The sequence below is a fragment of the Anopheles marshallii genome, chromosome 2 (genome assembly GCF_943734725.1).
Source record: "Anopheles marshallii chromosome 2, idAnoMarsDA_429_01, whole genome shotgun sequence".
Taxonomy (NCBI): Eukaryota; Metazoa; Arthropoda; class Insecta; order Diptera; family Culicidae; genus Anopheles; species Anopheles marshallii.
The window spans coordinates 5,178,895-5,202,250 of NC_071326.1; the positions used below are offsets into that span (position 1 = coordinate 5,178,895).

Consider the following 23,356-nt stretch of genomic DNA (forward strand, 5'->3'; position numbering starts at 1 on the left):
GTGAAAACATACACAAAGTTTGCACGTACTCAACCCCTCCTCGTCCAGAGTTCTACTGTATCGGAATTTGCATGTTTCTCCTGCTCTTGTGAAAGCGCTCGCACGCACATCGAGTCCCGGGGCCGAGGACGAATCTTCTTGGCGGTGGAAAGTTTGACGCTTCCACGAACTCAAATCACTGGCGCTGTTAAAACAAAGGCCACACATAAATACAAAAAAACGCACGCACACACACACTGCCGCACCTACGGTACATAACCATATAATTTAGCGTGTGAAGTTTTTAACGAGTTTTTAAGAGCCACTCAACGCTACGTGAGCGTTCCCCACTCGCCACATCCATCGGATCGGGCCATCCTCACTCACGAACCGCAAAACCCGCCCGGGGCCGATGGGTTTGGAATGTTTCAAAATTGGCAGAAAGCTAACTCAAACACTAGCTTGCAATTGGCTAGAACTGTCATCAGCTTGAGTCCAGTGTGCTCGGCGGTTGGTTTGGGGAATTCGGCAATGCAAATTCTACTGCAGTGCTTCCAAAATTCGGGTCATTGAATGCAAAAATCCCAACCACTTTCGGTTGGGCCCGAAACGAATCGGCCGTTTATCGTCTGTTGAACCTCTCCCAGGGTAACAACAGCGGAGGTATGAATCAGTCGAACCATTAATCGTACGGAATTTTGGATGTAGCACGGTGGTGGTGCTGTCTTCTTGGTCCTTGCCCTTGACATTCCACCTAATTAGAATTGTTTCCAAAATCAATAACAAATAGTTTGCCGAAGAAATCCGTTTATCTTGCCGATTGGGTTTTGCGACTTTGGCTTCCCCAATTAGTGTCCGGTGGCAATTGGGTGGCTGGATGCTTACGTCGAATTTTTACAATTTCCAATCCAATCCCGAGGTTCGATGCATACGATGACTGGGACCCACTGCCCACTGCCCCAGGGCGTAAGGATTCGCACCGAAGCCGAAAGTTTGCCACCGAACTAGCATCGGCAGGATCATTATGTTGTATCATCCAACAGGAATCCCTGAAGGGTCCGGTGATTGTTGTTTTCAGCAACAAACCGAGCGGCAAACCCATAGAACCGGACCACGGGCAGGGGAGGTTTCGCACGAAACGTGTTGCTAATTGACTGAGCTTTCGCTTTGGCATGGACTTTCGTCGACGCAGTTGCATTCCAATACCGCAACGTCGGATTGCGCGCGTGTGTGTTCTTGGAAAAGTTAATATACCAGAAGTTGTGCCAACTGACTAATGCATCCTGAGCATCACTAGAGATGGGTTCATCCTTTCATTTGAGGTTTCTGAGAAAAAGAGCTATCCCAAAAAACAAATCAACAAAATAGGAAAACTTTCACTAATAACATCCATTTACAAATCCATTTCCTCGTGAAAACGTAAGGAAAAGATTAAAATTCCCTTTTTTTTGCACAAATGAAATGAGCGATGAGCCATCATTCAATCAAAAACCCGCATAGAAATCCGCCGTCCTTTATGGAGAACTGTAATCCATAAATTCCATCATTCGATGGGACAACCCAAAAGTAAAATAAATTTTAAAAAGATAAATATTTGTAAACAGCTGTTTCGCTTGCGATTGCGTCAGCCTGAGAAAAAAAAGGTCAACAGTTCCTTTTTGTCGGTGAGCCACACACGGGACCTTTCCCACTGTCTGCATGGGGTCCGACCTTTGCGTGTCTACCTGTTCAACCGTCCAACGTTTGGCAGGTTACCAGGGGAGCGAAGATGAAACCGTCCGTAAAATCGATCAACCGAGCGAAGTAAAGCATAAAACGATCGAATCCTAATCGTGGCTGCATTAAGCAAAAAAAAGGGACAAAAGTCTGTGTGCGTGGTCTGGAAAACATGGGAAACAGACACAACAACAACAACGACAACAAATCATCAAACAATCAATCGAAGGAAATTGTCCGCTTTTCACCGAAGCCGATTCGTCGCCGATGTGGGTGAATTCCTTTTACTTCATTCACACTCTTTACATAGCATCAGCTTACAGCTCGAACAATCGCTCAACAAAAATCTTAAAAGCATCCCAAAAACCGACCCGATATCCGATAACGCTTTCGAGGCGAGGGGAATTTCGTCTTTACCGCGAGCCCTCGTGAAGAAATGTCACCGTAAAAGCGATGTTTCAATGCGCAAACTTCCCCGGTTTGGTTGGTTGGAAATCGATTCGCGGCAACGAAAGCGTGAGAAAATCGGTCCCTGCAACATCGCCTTCGCGCAGCATCTTAAGCCGCAAAACAAACACGTTCTCGGTGTTTCCGCGGACCGTTTGCCAACGGTGTGTAAGTGGCGTAGCAGCGTCAAGAGCATCGTGTAGCGCGTTACGGCAGTGCTTCTCGTTTGCCACCGACCCCACGCCACCAAGCGTTGCACAATCGCTGTACACGATCGGTCGATCGGTACGTCGAACGTCTACCGTGCGCTATATGTTTTGTTTCATATTTTATTTCTCGCACGGTGGAATTATGTTTAAATAGTTTTGCTACTTCACCATCCCGGACGTTGGGGCTGTGGTAGCCATTCCCCATATAGCTCCCACCTTCACCACGGGTGGGTAGCGTGAGTTCGCTGGGTGCAAGTTTTTATGCCGTTCGCGTTCATCTTCGATTCTCCCATTCGATGACCATCTGGCGGTGTTTGGAATTCCACCCCGCCCCGCCCCGCCCATCCGCCAACCGGGCTGTGGTCCATCTTTGTGGAGTTACCGTCTGCCTAATCATTCATTGATTGAATCTCGGTTCGTTCGCCTTCACCACCCATCTGGTGGAACCGTTCCGTCCGTTCTTCCGCGCGCATTTACATCGCATCGAATCGGTATGGATTTTGTAATCATGCAGCCAGTGGTCGTAATGGTCGGGGCTACATTCACGAGCGAGCAGCGCTTGATTGAAATTTTGCTCAATTTGCATCGTGTCCCTGGGCAACCTGTTCGTCACCGAGGCTGAGCCGAGCCGGCTGTACCCTTGCGAGCACTCCGTTGGCATTTGTTTGAACCCGAGCATCCAATGGGTACTCCACTCCAAGCCCATTACAATTCGAATTGGTTTTGATGCCATTCCTTTTGCTTCCAGCCATCCATTCCATTCTCCATTTCACGGGGGACAAAGTATACAAATGGAAGGACGGTAATACAAAAAAAAAAACATCATAAACCACATAAACGCAACTCCCTTTCCCCGCCCCCGACCGCGACTCTGACTCACCGAATGTTGGCCCTAGCAAACGCATTTCGTTGCTCGTTTGTTTGCTACCTTTGCTGCCGGTGCTGCTGACTGCGTTTATTAATTTTGTTTTTGTTTTCCCGGCGTGTTTGTTCTCCGTCCCTTTTTTTTCGGTGGTGGACACTCGAAAGTTCAAGCACAGCACCCCGCCGGGTTTAGATCGGCGTGTGCACCCTTTTGCCGTAGAATTCGATTCCCGGTACGCAAACAGGACCGTCCATGTGAGCGCGCGCGCTCCCGCGCATCCAGAAACAACATCAACAGGTGGTCAAGAGAGGAACCCACGGTGGTTTTTTTTTTTTAAACAAAAACGGAATGAACTTTTGTTATTTTTTCCGTGTTTCTTCCCATGTAGTTTTGGGGCCTGTTTGTTGTTGTTGTTTTTTATTTCGTTTTTCTGTTGGATTTATCGGCGATCGGTCGGATAAGTAGAAAGACGCGAGAAGCGTAAGTCAATCTAAACTCCTAAACGCTTTACATTCTCAAGGGTCACATTTTCGGCGGCTCTGTTGTCATCTTCGATGAGGCGTACCGCATCAGGGCACTCGGGAGATTCACTTTCCCCACCGCGTGTCATTCTGTTCCTTTCTCCACTTGAACCCAGGAGGATCAACCTTTAAAAGGATTGTCTATTTTGCTTCCCCCCATCCCTTCATTTAAAAGCTTCCACCTTGCTTAACGGGCAGCAGTTAGGCAGCCGGCACTCGCTGGATCGTCTATTCCAAATCGGGCTGAATGTAATAAATTTTGCCCTTTTCTTCCATGCCCGTGCGGGTTCGGGTTTCTTTTTTTTCCCTCCCCTTTTGCGCAAAATGTTTAGCAGCAGATCGCTCGACGGTTTACAGAAGTGACAGTCCTAGCGGTGGCCGTGCAGCTCTCGCGACCGGTATGCTGGGAAACTGTCTCGTTTGCGACGCTCGATGCCAGCTTACAACTTTGCAATCTCTCATGGCGTGTAGCGCGCTAGTTGGATTTATCTTCGCCTCGACAGCGACTTCGTGAGTGCGGGCTTTAGAGCGGCGGCCCCGGACCCGAAACAAGTTTTGCGCCCGTCAGCGCTTCTTCGCAGCCAGCATCGAATGATGAATGCCCTTTTCAATTTAAAAGCCAATCCAACACGCCGAGTCGCGCTCGGAAGAAGATGATCGGCAAGGTCGGGGGGAGGTAAGCTGGAGGAGTACGATGGATATTGTCGATGGTAATGATCGCGGGACCGAAATCAGGACTTAGAAAGGTCGCATGCCCATTAGACGGAGGAGTCTTACAGCCCCAGAGCACGGCAGATGCTGCTGCACGGCGGCTGTCAATTTGTCTCCGGCGGCAAGCGCAAACCTTTCCCGGGACGCACAAAGATCGGGTGGGTGGTAAACGTAAGGGAAGATAATACCGATACCTTGGTGGAGAGTCGGCCCAGCAGCTGCAGCTGCATCCGTTTTCGTTTGCAGATGCACAACTCGTTCACTTGCGAGATCGAGGCACCGTATCAGCGTATCCCATATAATCACGGGCCAATTCGTTCCAAAATTGGAAACAAAACAAACGGAGCAAAGGAGAAACAAAAGTAAATTTAATGCACATTAAGACCGCGTGCCACCTGGAGGGGCGTAACGAAAGATTCATGCAAACACGGGCAAACCGTCGGCTGGCGACGAACTTGCGGTTCAACCAAAGCAAAAGAAGCATCCCCCGAAGGAGCAGATGAGTTCAAGGCACAGGTTGAGAAAGTGCGAAACCGCAACCAACGAAAAAGAACGCACAGCGCGTCTCGATGGTAAAAGGCAACTTTGCTGCAAACACAGCAAAAAGGCCACCTGTCGCCTCTTACGCCTTTTTGTTTCTCAGCGTGCGGACCGTGCATGAATAATTAAGATTTTCAGATACCCTTGCGCAAGACGCATCGCGCGGCGTGGGTCGACGGAAAGAATTCAATCCCGGGGCCCCGGGTCGTGCTCGTGGATTTGCGCGGGTTTAGACGAGAGATGATCACGTCCGATCGAAGACGTAAGTCGAAAGAAAGCCCAAAGTATACGTGCGACCTCACTTTCCATTTCCAGTCAGCAGGTCGGTGCGTCGGTGCGTCGGTAAAGATGTGTCATCGGCTAATGGTGCGTCCATTAGTTGTGGACTCCGCTCCCGGTATGCACGGACCGTCGAGATGTTGCCATCCAATCGATCATGGGTGGATTTTTTTTTCTCCTCATAGAAACCTCCAAAAACGATGATGATGATGATGATCCGCTCGAACGAAAGTGAAACAGCGATGGATTTGAATCCATTTTGGTGTGGGTAAGGTCATTATGAAATGTTCGCACAATTACCATTGCTCAACCACCCTTGCTGGCTGCTCGCAGAACGCGAGATGCATGAGACCCACTCGGGGCTGGTCAAATGTCGGTCATCGAACATGGAACGATCGCTTCACGTTTGGCCTCGAGCACTGGGGCTTAGGCAAAAAGTGGTTTGGAAAATGGGAAGGCATTTGAAGATGGTCTTCCCTCGCAATTGTACGGATGAGACTTTGGAGCAAACACAAGCTTTCGCCTCGTTGAATGTTTAAAACGAGTCCACACTCAGCGAAACGTTTCTAACTAACGTTTACGTCCCTTTGTATCATTACAGATTATGCTAACGTCCGCGTCGCAGTATCTCTTCAATGCACTCGACAGCCGCGTGTACTTCGGCGAAGTGTCCGTGATCTTGCCGAACCATTGGCCCCAGTCGTGCATACCCTACAACCAAACGCGCACATCAGCGAGCGGCGAAACGGCGGACGTTACGATCCGACCCCATACCAAGGCCGAACCCTCGATCTGGACGCAACAGTACGCCGGATGCGGTGAGTCGGGCGAGCAAATCTACGTCGATCCGGAGATACTGGGCCGGGAAACTATCTGGCGGGAGTTTGTCCGCGAGTGGGCCAAGTACCGGTACGGTGTGTTCGACGAGATTGGGTACGATCGCGACCCGGTCTATCCGCGCTGCTACATCAACGACGAGCACAAGGTGAAGCTGACGGGCTGCTCGGACGCGCCGGTCAACGATGAGGGACTGTGCGGTAGCCCGTCCTCACCGGTGCCGGTCCCGTACAACATTAGCCGTGTGCTGGACCCGAACGCACGCACCAGCATCATGTTCGCGGCCGAATCCAAGAGCGTTACGATGTTCTGCGACGAAGGCACACACAACCGGTACGCTCCGACGAAGCACAATCAGATGTGCGATCGCCGCAGCACGTACGACGTGATACTGAAGCATTCGGACTTTGCGCCACAAAATCAGATGGAGTTTAACCCGTCGGTGATCATTAACACCGTGCCAAAGTTTAGCTACAAGTCGCGCAAACTGACCCGGTACGTCGTCGTGATTGGACAGACGTTCGTAATGCGGGAACGAGAGACTTGGAGCTTCCTGCGGCGTGCCATACGCAAGTGGATCGTGTACGATCTGCCGGCGACGAAGACCGAGATCGGTATCGCACTTGCGAACGATACGGCCACGTACGACATGCTGCCGATAACTTCACTGCAGATCGAGAAGAACAAGGACCGCATCGCGTCCTTCATCCCGTACACCCCGAGCGATCTGAACCGGCCGACTTGTCTGAGTTGCGGCATTTCCGACGCCATCCACATGCTGAACGAACAGACGCGGCACCACGGTCCGGCCAACTCGATCATTCTGGTGATCGCGCCCGGTATGGACATCGAACACGAGTCGCTAGCACGATCGGCACGGGCCTCGAAAATTCGCATCGCCACCATCAACTACCCGATAGTGGAGCCCCGGCGACCACTGGACCCGTTGGCGCACGAAACCGGCGGTAGCGCCTACTCCGTGTTCGAGTGTCGCGACAATTCGGAGAAATCGCTCGTCACCACGTACTTCGAGCTGTCGAACGCACTGTACAACATCGGGAAACTCTACTACGAGGGCAATCGTAACGAGTTCCCGGTAGAAATCTTCCGCCGCGTGCTGATTGATTCGGTGGGCGAAACCAACTCGCAGCGCAGTAGTCGCACTGTGACCGGGAACTTTATGCTCGATCCGTTCATGGGCCCGCCGGCAGAGTTCTTCATCTACGTGCACAACTCGGAGAATCCGCTCGTGTCCAACGTGCGCTTGACCAATCCGAACGGCATCGTGTACTCGTCGATGAGTGATGCGCGTGCGTCGATGCGGCAACTATCGCTGCTGTCCACGATCAACGAGACCGGCATCTGGAACTATTCGATCGAGCGGTTCCAGGGCAATCCGCAGCCACATTACGTGCAGGTGATCGCAACGCCACGCTCCAAGTACGCACCGGTTATAACGGCCCGGGCCTGGGTTCATCGCAGCAAGGCCGGCGGTCCGATCGTGCTGTTCGCGGAAGTGAAGAAGGGAGATCTGCCGGTGGTGTCGGCCCAGGTCGAAGTCACCGTTACCAAGCTGGAGCGCATCTGCGAGCGCTTCCGCGAAACAACCGTGCAGAGTGATGAGCGGTTCGTGCTGCTGGACACTGGTGCCGGTGATCCGGACATCACCAAGGGTGACGGAGTCTACTCACGCTACTTCAACGCGGATGAGTTCGGCGGTCCGGGCACTTACCAGCTGGAAGTGACGGTTAGCGATCGCGGCAACACGGCCTACACGCTTGCGGATGGTGCCAGTTACAGTAAGTGTCCTTCGCTTTAGGCTCTCTAGGTCTCTCTCAACTTTGAGCCCACGTCTAAACTCCATCGTTTGTTCTTATTCTTTCCACAGCCGCCACGTCCAACTCGCAACCGGGACGTTGCTGCGGTAGTTCGGTGCCAATTCCCCAGAAGCAATCGCTCGATTCGTTCGAGCGCATTCTACCCCCAATGACGGTGTTCGTTAGCCAGGCGGATCTGATCAACGCCGCCAAAGTTCCGGTCGGTCGTATCAGCGATCTCAGCGCGGACGTGGAAGGTATGAAGGTACGGCTCAGCTGGACGTCCCCGGACATGGGTGGCAAGAATGTGGCCCGGTACGAGGTGAAGTATGCCACCACGATCAAGGACATTGTGGACAACTTCGACACGGCCGCCGTACTATGGCATCACGACACACCGTTTACGTTCTCCATCGGTGAAGGTAGCGAGTTCACGATGAACATTACGCACGAGCCGCATCTGTTCGGGCAGATCCTGTACTTTGCCGTCCGGCCGTATGCTACGCTCACAAAGGACGCCGAACCGGGACCGATCTCAAACTATGTGCGAGCGTTTGTGACGAAACCGAAGCCCACGACCCTTTACCCGCCGTCCAGTACGGGCGGTACGGAAAGCTACGACTCCATCTGGTCATCGTACGATGGCATCGCTAAGAATGGAGACGACAGCATGGACATTATTCCGCGCATTGCCAAAAGCATGGACCTTGGCCCAGAGCTGCTGCTGCCCATCATTGCCGGTATCATACTGCTGTGTGCGCTCATCTTCATCTACTGCTGGTTCTGTGTGATCAAGAAACGGCACGACACGCACGATGACGAGCAGAAGAAGCCGATCAAATCGTTCAAAAGCGACACGAAGCTCACCACAAGTCATAGCGTGATCGTGACGGCAGCCGGCAACGGTTCGTCACCTTCCTCCAACTCGACGACATCGTCATCTTCGTCGCCGAACCATCAAGGCACCAACCATCACGGTGGCCAAACGACGCTGCCACAGTCGAACTCGTACGACATGGGACTGGGTGATCACCAAACCGTCGGCATCCCGACCATCTACAACATCGACGACGACGTGCTGCTGGCCAAGAAGCGCTACAGTGCCGTCATCAACATGGGTCCACCGACACACCCGATGGAGCAGCAGCTGATCGAGGAGTTAAAGCAGCAGCAGCACATCATCGACACGCAGTCCTTCATCATGCCCAACCACGGAGGTCCCACGGCCAACGGTACGCTTGGGCCCAACAACAACAACAATTGCAGCGTGAGCATCATTTCGACAACCTCCAACAACACCACGCTAACGCGCACCTACAATCCGAACACGGGCACGATCATGGTCGGTGGACGTACCCTCAGTCCCTACGAGTCCTGGTCTGCCTCGCAACTGCTGCAGGAACACGAACAGCAACACCAGCGACGCCACAGCCCAACGCTTATTGACGACCTAATCGACAATAACGTTCAACAGCCGTTCTACAATCCGGGCCAGCAGGTGCAGCAGCTGCATCCACAGCACGCCCATATGCTGGGCCAGCCAGGCACGGACCAAATGTCGCTGCTGAACAACAACCATCTGAACGAGAACGGTTCGCCACCGGTTCCACCACTGCCGATCTACACCACCAGCCCGAGCGTTGGTGCGACGGGAGCGGCCGTCGGTAATACGACCTCGTACGTGTACGGCCAAAGCCACGGTTCCTCGGTGAGTTCGGTAAACAGTGGCCTTGGCCCGATACCCAACGGGGGCTCCACGATAAGCGGCACGGACACGAAGAAGCGACGCAATGTCACTATGGTCTAAGGTGACCGTAGAGGCATCCCTGGCATTTTGGAGGCGGAACGCGACACCGACACAGCAACCGATGCAGCAACAGAGACTCTATTTTTCCAAAGAATACTATCCCAATCGTCCTGCTGCTGTGTGACCCTTGAGCAAAACCCACCAATAGTTTGTGGCCGCGTCCAAAGCTGTGCCGGCTGCCCGTTCTAGAGATCCGCAAAACCCGGAACTCCGGATGACCCCGAGAGTGCGAGTCGTACAGTGCGAACTAGTCAACCAGATCAAGGAGGATTTCGTTTATCGATTTTACACATTTCGTTTCAGTTTTAGCAGCTTTACGTTTGTACACAAGTTAGATATTCGACCAGTGCCGAAGCCGGCAGCTGGTTGGTTTATGGATAAGTTTTAGCTTGTTAGGCGTTTTAAGCTTCGATGGTCGATGTTCAAACATTGAAGAGCAGGATTTACCACCAATCTCGTCACTGTTTGGCGCCACGATCAATGACACAGGCGGTGGAGTGAGTCTATATCTCAAAAAGCTCACGGCACGCACGGAGAGAAAATGTAGATAATTCTATACAGTGGCATTAGCGAAACTTTACCTAGCCATAGTGCGCTATAAGTACATCAAAGATCGAAACCGAACAAAGGGCGATAGGTAGTGGTAGGCAACCGAAAGAGGCAAATACTGCGAGCGACGACTATATAGACTTCGAGCAACAGGGCCAGAAAGGACATTTATGGCAGAGATCGGCGAGATCGGCACTTTGCTCCGGTGTATGCGCCAGAGTGACCGTGTAAACTACAGTGTGGCATTAATGAGAAATGAAATCTTAAGTCTGATGTGAAGTTGTACTTTGAGTGATGTAGGCAGCAGTATTCATATGGCCAGTACATTGTGCGTTTATACAGCGTGGAATGAATGTGAACGTTTGCTTTCGGTGCGATGTTGTACTTTCAAATGTTTGCATCTAAGATACGGAATACGAGACAGATTTATAAATGGGACGGGATCGTAGTAATAGCTGCCAGATTTAACCTAGCGGAGCATTGTACATAGAAGGATGAAAGGGATAGGACGTTCAAGAATAACGCTGTCATAAGCTGTGTAAATGAATCGAGACTTTGGGACTAAGGAAAGCTACCGCTAGTAAAGGAGCGATTGATAGAGCTCTTCAAGGGATAAACTTTAACTATCGAGAAGCGAGAAAAGAAAAACTAACCATAAGTACACGAAACTGTTCTCTGTGTGTATGTGTGTATGTGTGGGTGTGTGTGTGTGTGCGTGTTGTTTGTTTCTGATAGATATCGATAACAAGCCGAAACAAAACCGAAAACGTAAAGCTTTTAGGGCAGCCAACGCTTCTGGCCCGGCTGCCCTTAAATAACTCCTTTAACGACAGAACAAAACTAATGCAAACAACACAACTGTTAAACTATAAAAAGAATCTCTAGTAACAGAATCTATCGACGTATATATATATATATACATACATGTATATCTTTCAGTTCCAAAATTCAATAAAACAAAAACACACACGGTGCACTTGGCACAGATTTGCTGCTAACCACACTAATTCACAGAGAGATATCGAACAAAGGTAAAATTACTGCAATCAAAAAGTAATCTTGGCGGAGGATGCAGTAAAAGCAAAAAAGGAATGTAGGTAAAGAACAACACACTTTGAAGAAAAAAACACAAATCTCATTAGGCTTAAGTTCCTTGGAGCGATTACTGAGTTTGTAAGATTGTGGAAACGACAGTTCATTGGGATTTTTCCGTTTGATTTTGTTTTAGCAGCGTAAGTTAAATTTTATTTTGTATATAAATTTTAGCAACTGTTTTAAAGAAACTAATAAAAACTGAAGAAATGTATCATTTTAAAAATTTAGTTTTTGCATTGTTTATTGGCTGAAAGAAAAGAGGATGCAATCAATGATGCTTCTGAAAATATTGAGACAGAAATAGGCAGATTCGCTAAAAATGTTGCATAAACTAATTTGAAACTATCCTTAGCGAAATACATAAAGATTACTTTAACTCCTTAAGGTTATTCTTGCTTATTTTAAAGTGTTTTAGAGTTCAAGGGTCAACTTCAATCATATAAGTTGTTCTTGCCCAAAGTATATAAACTCTACTTAAATAAAATCCTTATACCCTTATCCTAAATTAAAAATTTATAAACACACTTACCTGTAATCATTGACGACCCAATTGTCAGGATGTCGCTGGTATTTTCTCAATTGTTACTGATAAGCCCAAAACGGGTTCTTTCTTCATCGCTTTATTCTAGACAATTCGGTGAAGCCACTTTTCAACGAAGCCAAATATGAAAGCATCACTCCCTTCAGACGTACAATCCGAAATACATTGTCATCGATTAGGTACCGAGACAGATGTGCCGAGAAACGTTGATCCGTAACAGTAGTAAAACCCATCATCATCCGGTTGGCTGTCCTCGGGGAAACATTCCACCGCAAAATGTGGTGAAGCTTGATCGAGCATTGATTCCGAAGTTAAATCATCAAAAATCACCGGCAATGTATCGCAGACAGGATCGGTCCTTATTGATATTTCTTCCGAAACAGTTTCATCCAACAACTCACACGGAACTACCTCCGGTTGGTACTCGATCAGATCGTCCCAACTGTTAAGCTCTGTTACGGTCTGTTCAATAATATTCATTTTGCTAGTCGGTAATGCGTGGCCTTTCTGTACATGGCGCTTGAAACGTCCTAATGTGCGAAACACTGCTTTGCAAATTTCGCACACATAAGGATACGCGCTCGTATGGATTAGCATGTGCTTCTGTAGCTGATACGGATGAACAAACTGCCGGGTGCATACGGTACATTCGTGTTTCAGGTAGCTGTCACGATGTTTTCTAGCGTGGTTGCGTAGCGTAACTTTCGTTAAAAAATTCTTACCACATGCATTACATTCATACTTCTTTCCGGAATGTACGTCCAAATGGTTGCGCAAATCTCGTTGGCGCTTGAACCGTTTACTACAGATCGGACACTCCACATTTTTATCGCTGCTGTGGGTGATTAGATGTAATCGTAACGCTCGCCTCGATTTGCTAGTGTGTCCGCATACGTGACACACGGTAAGTTCCAGCTTTGAGCCCGAAACCGACTTTGCAGTTGGACCATTTGGTTTTACTTCGTGTTTACGCCTGTGCATGGTAAGAGCCGATTCGGTGGACATTGTTTCCCCGCAAATATCACAGACTAATGTTGCGATCCGCTTTGATGTTTTGCTTCCCACCAACTCACAGTTTCGTCGATGTTTCTTTAGTTGAAAACAACTTCCAAACACCTTCTCGCAGTCTAGACACACCCATTGCAGGCATCCATCTACAACGCGTCTACGGGCTTCCGGTTTCTTCGAGTTACTCACTGCCGATTCGTTCGACGCCGGTTCTAGAACATCGTTGGAGTTTTCGATATTTTCTACGAAGTTTTGCTGTTCGTGTTGCGGACTAAAATTGCATTCTTCCAAAGAAAGCGCCTCGTTTTGGCTGGCATCTGGTTGACATGCATCAAACAAAATCTTCTGTTCCATCACAGGCGTTGCCTCTACTCGTTGAGGACTGATTTGTGGTTGTACTACAGGAGCAATTGGTGCTAGAATTAAAATACTTTCTGTGTAATCGGAACGTTCACACACCACATGGTCTAAACCTGCGTTATCCACAACCAATTCCATCAACCCTTGTTCGGGAGTTTGTATGAAATTCAGCATTTTTGGAGTAGTTGATACATCCAGCATAGTTGGTGGTAGCAAGTCTTTTCTCGCAACTGTAAAATCCAACTTGAAATCGACAAAATTTGACACACTGTGCCGTTCCGCCACCAGCGTTGCAATGCGTTTTTGTCCTTCTTCACACACGGAGCGGAACTTGCAAAATTCCTCCAGGAAACCATTGCAACTGCCACAGATGTTGGTACATACGTTTGTCCCGTGTGTTTCCGGTATTCGCAAATCGTTTATTATCTGCAGGTGAACATCCGATATGTGTACCATTTGGGCATTTTCTCGGGCACAGAAACGACATAGAGGTAGGAGTAGGCTTTCAAGTGCATTGTAGTCGTAAGGGTGTACATTGGTGTTATCCTTCAACAACAAATCATCCACAGCCGATCCAATGATGTTATCGATGATGTTGAATTCGCCTAAATTCAGTTCCTTGGAGAAACACAATAGAAATTAGGAAAAAGGAAACAATATGTAGCGTACGATCTGTAGTAAACAATACATACTTCTGAGGATTCATCCATTATCGTTCATTTGCAAACTGTACAAAACCTCACAAATCACGCATTGCACACACTTTACGATGTACTTTACAAACTTATAGGGCTATTTCACTCCTACAGCGTGCCATTTTAGAATAAAAATTCCAATGATGTTGGCACAGTGTAGTTTTGGAGAAAATGTAAACAACGATGTTTGCTGTAAACCGTCAACACTTCATCCATTTTTCGTTTGTTTTTTATCAATTTGGTAACACCTTCGCGTGTAATCGATGTAAAACTGATAAAAAAAAAAACGCTGAAACGTATTTCAAAACAATTTAAATACTCGAAACAAACGTTTTCTGCTTTTTATGATCAGAAACGAAAAATATAAACGAACAGTGTTGCCAGTAATTGTTTGACGTTCCCTAACGTCAAACTTGCTGTCAAAATGTGTGGTCATTCGCGCAACTGTTGTCAAAGCTCTCGTCAAACAATTTTGTCAATACAGCGAACGACGCTTCTGTGGTCCGCGATTCTGCCCCAGAAAAAAAAACATACGTACATTTCACTGTCTGATGCTCATTTACTAGTAGATTAATCTTAAGATATGGCCGAATTGTGGTGGGTAAAACAAACGTTCAAAGCGGTTGGAAAAGTGCTAGCATTACATCATGGTGAAATAAGCTTACAAGTACGGTTTTGTTTCCTATGTTTCCATAGCAATCTATTGGCATGCCGGCTGTGCTTGCAGAAGCAGTTCCAGCTCCTACCAATGTTCCCGGCCAACGAACCGGTCAATGATGAGCTGCTGCGGAAGATACATGAATGTGCTACGGTGCGAATATCATACGAGTACGATCAAAGTTCCGTCATCTGCATCAAGTGCATCGTGGACGTGGAACAGTTCTACGCCTTCAAGCAGCGTTGCGTGGAAAGTGATTTGTTGTTTCAGAAAATGCGCCTAGACTGTAGCGACAAAGGTATGGAAGAGAGCGAGTTTGAAAATGCCGTCTTACCGGAGGCAGCATTTATGGAACCAATCACTAATCTGGAAAGCCCGCAGCAGTACGATGGAACGAAACCAATGGACAGTTTCATTGGACCATCGAAGCTGGTGCGTGTTGGTTACAATTACCATGTCGTGCGCGTGAACGACGAGACAGATGTGCTAGTGTACCACAAGCATAGGTTTTACCAACCAACCAAAGCCACCGAATGGAATCGGTGGGTTTGTGTGGCAAATGGTTCCCACAGCTGTACGGCTAGACTGACCATCTCTTCTAGGGAGGGCTTTCCTGTAGCCTTGTTCACTAAATCCATACGGCATAACCATCCCGATACAATCGTGCAAACGATAGGTACTTCGGAACCTACCCAAGAGGAAGTAGTACAAATACTACCCCAGTGTACGCTAGTTCTGGACTGTAATCAACGAATGCGCCTACTATTCGGAGGATATCGATATCGATTACGGAAGGCTATTTATGGCGTTGGAAAAAGTTTATGGAGTTGCGTTCAATCCGACTGTTCGGCGACCATAGAGTTGTCGTACGAAGATTTCTATACATGTGCGACAGGAGATCGAACGCACTCTCACGAAGTGGATGAAGGGAATGTTCCAACAACTTCAAATCCAAACACGGAACTTATGCCTCAAAGGCAACCAAAGCATACGCGTGGGAATAGTGGTCTCAACTACCATATAACAGATGGCGTACTAGTGTACAGTGGAAATTACTACAAGCCACATAATGCTACTTCAACAAACCAAACAGACGATGCCACGAACAATGTGTGGAAATGTATCGCCACTGATTGTGCCGCCAAAGTAAGGAAATATTTAAAGTACGTAGCAATGATCAACAGCAATCATAATCACGTTAAGCAGACCACAAATAAGGCAACGAAACAAACCATACAGCAGGGTGTTAATTATAGTCTCTATGTAGAGGAAAACGGCTATGTTCGATTGGGGCATCGTAAGCAAAAGTACACTTTTCAGAAACTTCTCCCAAACGACACCTCGGAATGGGCTTGCATCTGGAAGGGTTCGGGTTGTACGGCAATGTTACGAATGCTACCAGACGAACAGCTCGTCTACAGTGCCAGCATCGAACCCACCATCAAACATGAACATCGGGTAGGAAATGTAGTTGAAAAATATTTCCCCACCATCACAACAGCACAGAACACCGAAAAGAATTTATGGACCACTTCATCCTATGAACTTTTGTGGAACAGCAACAGTAAACCGATCATCCTCCGACAGCATGATCGATACTACGGACGAACAGCGTTCAAAAACGGTACGATCGTGTGGCATTGCGTTCGGAGTATCAACACTCACTGCGAAGCGACCATCACGATCCACAAATCTGGTGACATTATTGCCGAACATTCGGTTCACGATCACGAGAAAAGCCGCATAAATGGTCTAAAAGTCCGATCGCTTGGCCAAGCTCATACTACGCGTGATATTTTTGCTAGTCCCGGTCCGGTTCGCTTATTAGCCGGAGGCTTCAACTACCGTCGTATGCACAACGATCAGCTAGACATCGATATCGTTGTGCACGTGGCCCATAAGTACTTATCCGACGGTCTCGAAACGAAAGGCTACCACTGTATACTGCGTGACGAACCGCAAGCCTGTCCCGGTAAGATCGTTCTCACCAACAACGCACTCTGTGCTGAGATAGTGGCGACACATAATCACCTGGCTCGTACGGTACCGAAGACGGTCGAACCGGAGCGGACCGCACAAGTGGTCGTAGAAGGACCCAACTATGAGCTCATCTATTCGATGACTGGGCGGAACTGTTTGCTGCTGCACGAAGGACACGTCTTCCGTGTGTACAAGCTGCTGGAACCTACGCAAACATCTCGGTGGCGTTGTATACACGCCGAAGTCGGGTGTAAAGCGTTCCTGAGTGTGCCACTAACGCTCAGCAAACCGGCAGCGATGGATGCCCAGCCGCATGATCATTCGCGTGTAAAGCATGACACTGCGGCCGGTTTGGTAAAGGTGAAACAAGAAATTGTAGAAGAGCCTGAGCGGAATAGCTACGAGGAATCACCACGATTAAGACCGCGAGTTCGGGAAGCTGTGGATGCAGAGGATGTGAAACGAACGCTAGCACTAATCAATCCAACGACATCAGACTCCAATCCGTTGAGTGTGTTCCAGGACATTCGTGGAACGTTGATAAAGGAGGAGATGAAACGCGAAATGTTGCAGATTAAGCCCGACCCCGATGCGATGACCTGTTTCCTTAATGGTCATCTTTACGTGCGTCAATTCGAAGATCTCCAAACGCTTGATGCACCCGAATGGATGTGTGCGTTCCGCTGGACGCTGAGTTGTAGTGCCCGGTTAAGTGATCTCTCTGTCCACACGCACGAACGGTTCGCCTCCGTGCGTACGAACGATCGGTTCAACATGCTGAAAACATTGATCTCTCACGGGTTGATCGCCCAGCGGGGCGTTATCACACAGATGCCCGAACGTCGGAAGGTGTCCGAGTACGAGCTGCTACCGAGCAATGGGAATCTTTCGCTAATAATTGACGAGAACCGATATTACTTCTACAAGGCAAAGAACAACGGAGAATGGTTGTGGCGTTGCGTACGGTACCGCTGGCAAGGGTGTAAGATCGGTGTGGCCGTATCACATTGCTTCGGGAAGTATTACTATCAACCTTACGGCAAAACCGAACACGTACATTCCTCCTAAGGGCCAAACACGAACCCATCGCGTCATCGCACCATTATCGATTAACTGAACGTTGAATTGTGTCGAATATCCTTTGAAATACGTAAAATGTGTATGATTTCATAGATTTATCTTACTTTTTTAACATGGTAGATAATTTTTTTAGCTGCTACTATTCCACTTCAATTTAAGTTTTAATTAGAGCTACGGTCAATAGTAGTGAAATCAGCATATGCTGAAAACAAGAAAGTAGAGGACGTTCTTGTGCGGCCGTGCTAGAAAAGATCAGCAAACAGCGAATAGTCACTCACGTGGCAAACAGCAAGTCTAGTAAGTTTATCAGTAAGCTAGCATGACATCGAGTGACTTTGTGAATAAATTATGGAAAATTAGTAAAATCTATGTTAGAAAATAAATGTGCGATAATTTTTGTTTGAAAACGGCGCCATTGTTTCAATCGTTCGGTTACAAAATGATTCCAACAGACACACCGAAAAATCACCAGCCCTATTCGATGCAATTTTCATTATTTGGGTTTATTTAGGTTCCTGTTCTTAGATAAAAAGAGACAAATGAAAAGTAGCTCAATCACAACCTCCGGGGGAGCGCCACCGGGTACACTAACAGTGTTCTATCCCGTTCCGTTTACCGAGCAAAGTGCGCTGACAGTCCCATCATTCCAGTGCTACACCTGCTAGTATCTTTATATATGTATAGTTACCATCATTCGGTAGTAATGCTTTGTCGTGTTTTTCGCAGCTTCTTAAACGTTAACACTTTTACACACGGTTGTGTCATAATGGCAAACAGTCAATGATGCATTAAAGATAAGTTGGAAAGATAAGAAACGAAATCGAATTCAAAGGTGGAAAAATTACGTGAGTTATTTACACAAAGAGAGAAAATGAATTCAAGTTCGGGCTACTCATAAGAATATTTTAGTCTCTTCAATCAAAAAAGCCCTCAAATATTATACCAGTTTGTGGCACTTAAGCAAAAGAAAAGAATGAAATTGAAGTACATCTAAAAAAACACGCATCACACGCTCTCTCAATATACACACCAACGTACGGAGTTCGGTTAATTTCCAAAAACGAAACTAACCGAAAGAAAGTATACGATTTAGTCGATTCGACTGACTCTGCAGCACACGGGGCTAGGTGCCCGGGAGCACAGAACAACGATTGCAATTACTACTTTATACAGATCGGGTCACCAGGGTCCTATAGCTACCGACCTGTTTCCTCTACCAGTCATCAGAGGAACTGTCCACATTTTCCGCATCCTCTTCGTCCTCTTCTTCTTCCTCTTCCTCCTCTTCTTCTTCCTCCTCTTCTTCCTCTTCCTCGTCGTCTTCCTCCTCACCGTAGCTATCGGAATCCGTGCCGCTGTAATCATCGCCCCTGCGCGGACGCCTCAGATACAGCTCAATCATGTTATCGAGATCGGTTAGGCGGCGTTTCGCCTTCTTCGTATCCGAATCAAGCACTCGCAGATGATGCAGGTACTCGTACGTACGGTTGACTTCGGTTTGCCCTTCACCCGTAAACAACTTCGTCGTGAACGAGCGCAACTTTTTCAGCAAGTAATTGTAGTTGGAGGCCAGCTTCTTCACCTCCAAGTACGGACCGGACGTTAAATGCCCGTAGTCCAGTATCATCCATTCGCCCGTTGTAATACACCAGGTGAACAGTGAACGACACTGGTAGATCTTCCGATGCGTTTGGCAGTCGATGGTGGCGGAACAGTTCTGGCACGGTTTCGGTTTACTGTTGCCAATATCATTTGCCGTAAACTGCAGCACCGTTGTGCAGGTTATCGTTTCCGTTAGAGGACATACCTGCAAATAAACCTGGCGAGTTCAAACTATGCCCACAACACGTTCGCATTAAACGATGGTACTTACGTGCGTTAGTTCGTACGCCGAATCCAACAGGATTCCATACTTTTTGCTTTCCTGTGCGCAGATATAGTTGGCCACGTGGAACGAAAACACTTCCATGTCGAACGAGTTTTGCGTAACGACTACTGCCGGACAATTGAGCTTTTCGAACGAGGCCTTTGAAATGATTTGCATCTTCGAGTAACAGGAACCGTGCACCTCCATTGGCAGTGAGGCATGATATCCGGGCGAAATGCAGTCATCTACAAATCAGGGTAATAGCAAAGTTCATATGAGCTTGTTTCTTGTGTATCATTAACCGCCTAACCGATCTCGATAACATGATTGAGCCGTGGCACTTACCATCCTCCATCGTTACCACGGAATTGGCATCATCCTCCTCGACGTAAATTTTGACTATCCTTTTCGTACAGGTCGGCATCTCTGTTGCCGTTTTCGATGATCCGGACGATGCCTCGACGCTGCCGGATCGCTTGGTCGGTAGCTGATTATCACCATTGATGTTATTTTCGTTGTTTGACTCGTCCAACAGCAGCAGCTCGTTTGCCATCCTTTTTGCACTAATCTTCTGGACCGCATCCATGAAAAACTTCGGAATGTCTGGAATGCCCGTCTCGCCGCTCGAACCTGCTGGAATGCCATTGCCGGGTGACAGTATCTGTATGTAGTCGCGCGGATCGATCGGAACATTGCGTTTCATCTGTTTCATCGGACCACCGACCGCTGCTGCTGCTGCTGCTGCTGCGGAGGCACCCGGCGCAATTCCACCACCAGTGCCACCAGCAACCAGCACTACCGAACCACAACCGGGCTGCCCTTGAGATGACGGAGAGCGATGTCGATAGTACGAAGGGGAACGAATACCAGGTGGTGAGCGAAGATATCTGTTCCCAACCGGCGAACCACACGGTGACCGGAACCCATGATTTGGCGAGGCTCGATGCAGATGATGAGTAGTTGAGATTAGATCCGCATAGCTAGCATGATAATGTGACGCACTATAACCGGGCGCTGTAACGCGAGCCCGGATTTGGTTTCGCAACCGGTTGAACGGTTCGATGTTTTCCTCGCTGGTTGGTTCCTCGGAAAATTCATACTTTTTGTCGGCCAGACGTCGTTTGCGAAAGGCGCTTATCTTTTCGCAACGCTCGTTATCCTCTGAGAATTCGTAGGCTTTCGCGGCAGAATCTGCATCCGGTTCGAGGCCGGACGCTTCGGAAGTGACTTGGAAGTTTGCACCATTGGCACCGTTTACAACGCATTGCTGTAAGGGCAGCTTTGGCTGTTGGTGAGCAATTTGCGCGTTAGGAACATAGGACGAGTCGGACAGATCGAATCGTCGTCGCAGTGGCGACCGCGATATCGACGGTGCCAGCGCAGTGGTTGAGGAACTAGCCGTAAATGACATATCACACATGGGTACAGAGGGCGAACTACCGCCACATTGCAGATCGACGCGAGTCACGAAGGATTTGCGCGGTGGTGGAACGATCGATACCGGTTTCGCCGACGGACCCGCCATAGCAACGGACGACGCCGAACACGACGCACCACCACCACCTTCGGAGGATGCGCCATCAAGTCTTAGCTCTATGTTTGTGTTGTTACGATGGTTCATCAGTCGCACTTGCGCCATGGCCGGTTCGGTGGTTGATTCATGCAGCGCCGCGGAAGCAATAGGCGAGGTAATGATGAGCTCGTCAAAGTTATCCGGATAGCTTCGAATGGAACACTTCGTTTCGTACATATCAGTCTCGTATTCTGCAAAATCCGCAATGATTTGTTCCGCAATGCTCAGTTCCGGATTGAGCAGCGTAGTAGCAGTGGCCGGCCCTTCACAGACTTTTGCCGACGTCTCAAGTTCACTCTTCTTCGTCAAACCGTTGCTTTCGTGTTGCTTCGGAACGGCCGTCGCAGTGCAGGGCGCCATCTTTTTACACTCGTCTACCAGCGCATCCTTCTGCGAGTTGACATGTCCCAGATACTTGGAGCTCAATGTGGCCGACTGGTCCACACACTCATGGCTTCGGCTTGAGTCCAGCTTCACGTTGATGGTGTGAATGATGCTATTCTCGCTCATAATCACGTATCCAGGACAGTTGAGATTGAAGTTCGGATTAAACCGTGGACCTGAGTCGGTACCACGGTACTTCATGTGGATCGTCATGTTACAGCCAATGCACAGAATATCCTGACGCTGTTCGTCACCTTCGTGCGCATCGCGTACCTGCTTGCAGTCGAGACAGCCCAGCTTCGGTACGCGCACCATCGTCACGTAGGATTCCGAATCTTCGTTCAAATTACCACCGTGCACGATCAGCAGTTGGCTGTCCGTCTTCCATTGCGTTATCGATACGGACTTAATTTCGCCCACTCCGTGGTCGTCAAAAAGGCAAACGTGAAAATATTTACTCAACAACACATGCGGCCTGTAAATCCAAAAGTAAAGCCTACGGAGAAAAAGCGGAAAATTAAAGTGTGCTGCATCGGAAATGCATAATAACGGTTGCACAACACATACTCATATTTGTGGATGGAGCAGAAATCATTCGCGAACGCTTCATCATAGTCATACGATAGTTTGTAGCTGAGCAAAAACTGTCCACAGCTGGTCAAGCCCATGAAGATATGCCTGGAGGGTGTAGAAAAAAGGATATCGTATGCAATACACCCATCAAAACTTGCGATTCACCCGCACGTCGCACTGTATTTCACTTACCCACTCAAAAAACAGTACGGTACGATACTTTTCAGGCAGAACTGTAACTGTTCCGGCACCTCCTGGAATGGTAGCTGATGGGAACGTTTGTTTAACCCCGTGGAGAGGTAGCCCGAATGCTCCCGGTTCAGCACCTTCAGCAGAACATTCTGCGTACCGTTGCTGCTGTTGGACCGGGTAAAGAACCGATGTCCGTCCAACGAGCGCAGTCGTTGCATTTGGCTAATCCGATCCACTTCCTCGTCAAAGGGTGATCGGTTTGGATCCATGCTGCTACTATTTGCCTAGTTACTTGTGTGCACCGTATATTTCATCCTACTACTAGTTCATTTTTCCACTTAAACTGTACCAAACAACCGCCGTTGTACAAGTTTTGCCGGAGCCTGCTTTGATGTGTCCTTCGCGACGCTCTGTTTTACACGGAAAATGCAGCTCTGTCTCGCAATGATGATGCTGTTGATGATGATGATGATCTACCCACCGAGCAGCAGAACAGAAGTGCGGTGTATGTGGGCAGTTCGTGCGTAAGAGAAAAAGGGCTTTCTTTACGTTATGGGAGTACTGTATCACCCACACCTCACCGTGCAAAATGCATATCTTCGATTTATTGCACTGGTGCAGCAATTTGCTTCACTTCTCACCGTATTTTTCACGAACCTTACTGCCCAGAGTAGATATAGCAGAGTTTCGTGTTGTTTTCTGCTTCTCTTACCTCCTGATGCCCGTCGTAACTTCTCTTCATCGATACATGACGCACGCACACACATTGACAGCCGTTAATGTCAAGCGTGTTCTTGTCAAAAACAACAACAAAATTGCCAAAACGCTTTTCCCACAATCACGGGAAATGTTCCGCGAATGCTCGATGAGCTTTTTATAAGGAATTTTGCAAATATACCGTGGTTTTTGCATTTTCAAGCCTACTGTAACGCTCATCGTTTATTTCTTTTTCACTCAATGCAATGTTCCTGGATTTGGTTAGAGGTCCTTTAGCTTTACCCGGAAAGCCGCTAACTCTTTCTTCATGACAAAAACTTCCTCCAAAATTAGTTGAAACACACCGTGCTGTGAAA

General features: G+C 48.2%; 4 protein-coding genes across 4 annotated transcripts in view; 2 read left to right on the forward strand and 2 right to left on the reverse strand.

The window, feature by feature from the left end:
* Positions 1–9,728, forward strand: part of LOC128708482 (calcium-activated chloride channel regulator 1-like) — a 46,113-nt gene extending 36,385 nt beyond the window's left edge. The window contains exons 2-3 of the mRNA XM_053803460.1: positions 5,869–7,903; positions 7,993–9,728. Of these exons, the coding sequence (XP_053659435.1) occupies positions 5,869–7,903; positions 7,993–9,728 (3,771 nt within the window). The remainder of the gene's footprint in view (positions 1–5,868; positions 7,904–7,992) is intronic.
* A 2,353-nt stretch (positions 9,729–12,081) lies between these two features.
* LOC128709234 (Krueppel homolog 1-like) lies at positions 12,082–13,991 on the reverse strand. The gene is made up of 2 exons (XM_053804220.1): positions 13,974–13,991; positions 12,082–13,899 (listed from the first exon to the last, which is right to left on the reverse strand). Exons 1-2 carry the CDS (start codon positions 13,989–13,991, stop codon positions 12,082–12,084), a joined length of 1,836 nt encoding a protein of 611 aa, XP_053660195.1.
* A 568-nt stretch (positions 13,992–14,559) lies between these two features.
* On the forward strand, positions 14,560–17,682 carry LOC128709198 (uncharacterized). The gene is made up of 2 exons (XM_053804181.1): positions 14,560–14,573; positions 14,673–17,682. Exons 1-2 carry the CDS (start codon positions 14,560–14,562, stop codon positions 17,680–17,682), a joined length of 3,024 nt encoding a protein of 1,007 aa, XP_053660156.1.
* Positions 17,683–18,907: 1,225 nt separating this feature from the next.
* Positions 18,908–22,552, reverse strand: LOC128707243 (uncharacterized). Its single transcript, XM_053802194.1, has 5 exons — positions 22,284–22,552; positions 22,086–22,196; positions 19,907–22,014; positions 19,568–19,806; positions 18,908–19,501 (listed from the first exon to the last, which is right to left on the reverse strand). Exons 1-5 carry the CDS (start codon positions 22,550–22,552, stop codon positions 18,908–18,910), a joined length of 3,321 nt encoding a protein of 1,106 aa, XP_053658169.1.
* Between the last annotated feature and the right edge of the window lie 804 nt (positions 22,553–23,356).

What these genes read in the sequence shown, in the direction of transcription:
- LOC128707243 (XM_053802194.1), bottom strand. Translation starts at nt 22,552, where the DNA reads ATGGATCCAAACCGATCACCCTTTGACGAGGAAGTGGATCGGATTAGC. An exon ending in TGCTCCATCCACAAATATGA is followed by an intron (nt 22,015 to 22,085) that starts GTATGTGTTGTG and finishes TTTTCTCCGTAG; the next exon opens with GCTTTACTTTTGGATTTACA. An exon ending in CGGCGTACGAACTAACGCAC is followed by an intron (nt 19,502 to 19,567) that starts GTAAGTACCATC and finishes GTTTATTTGCAG; the next exon opens with GTATGTCCTCTAACGGAAAC.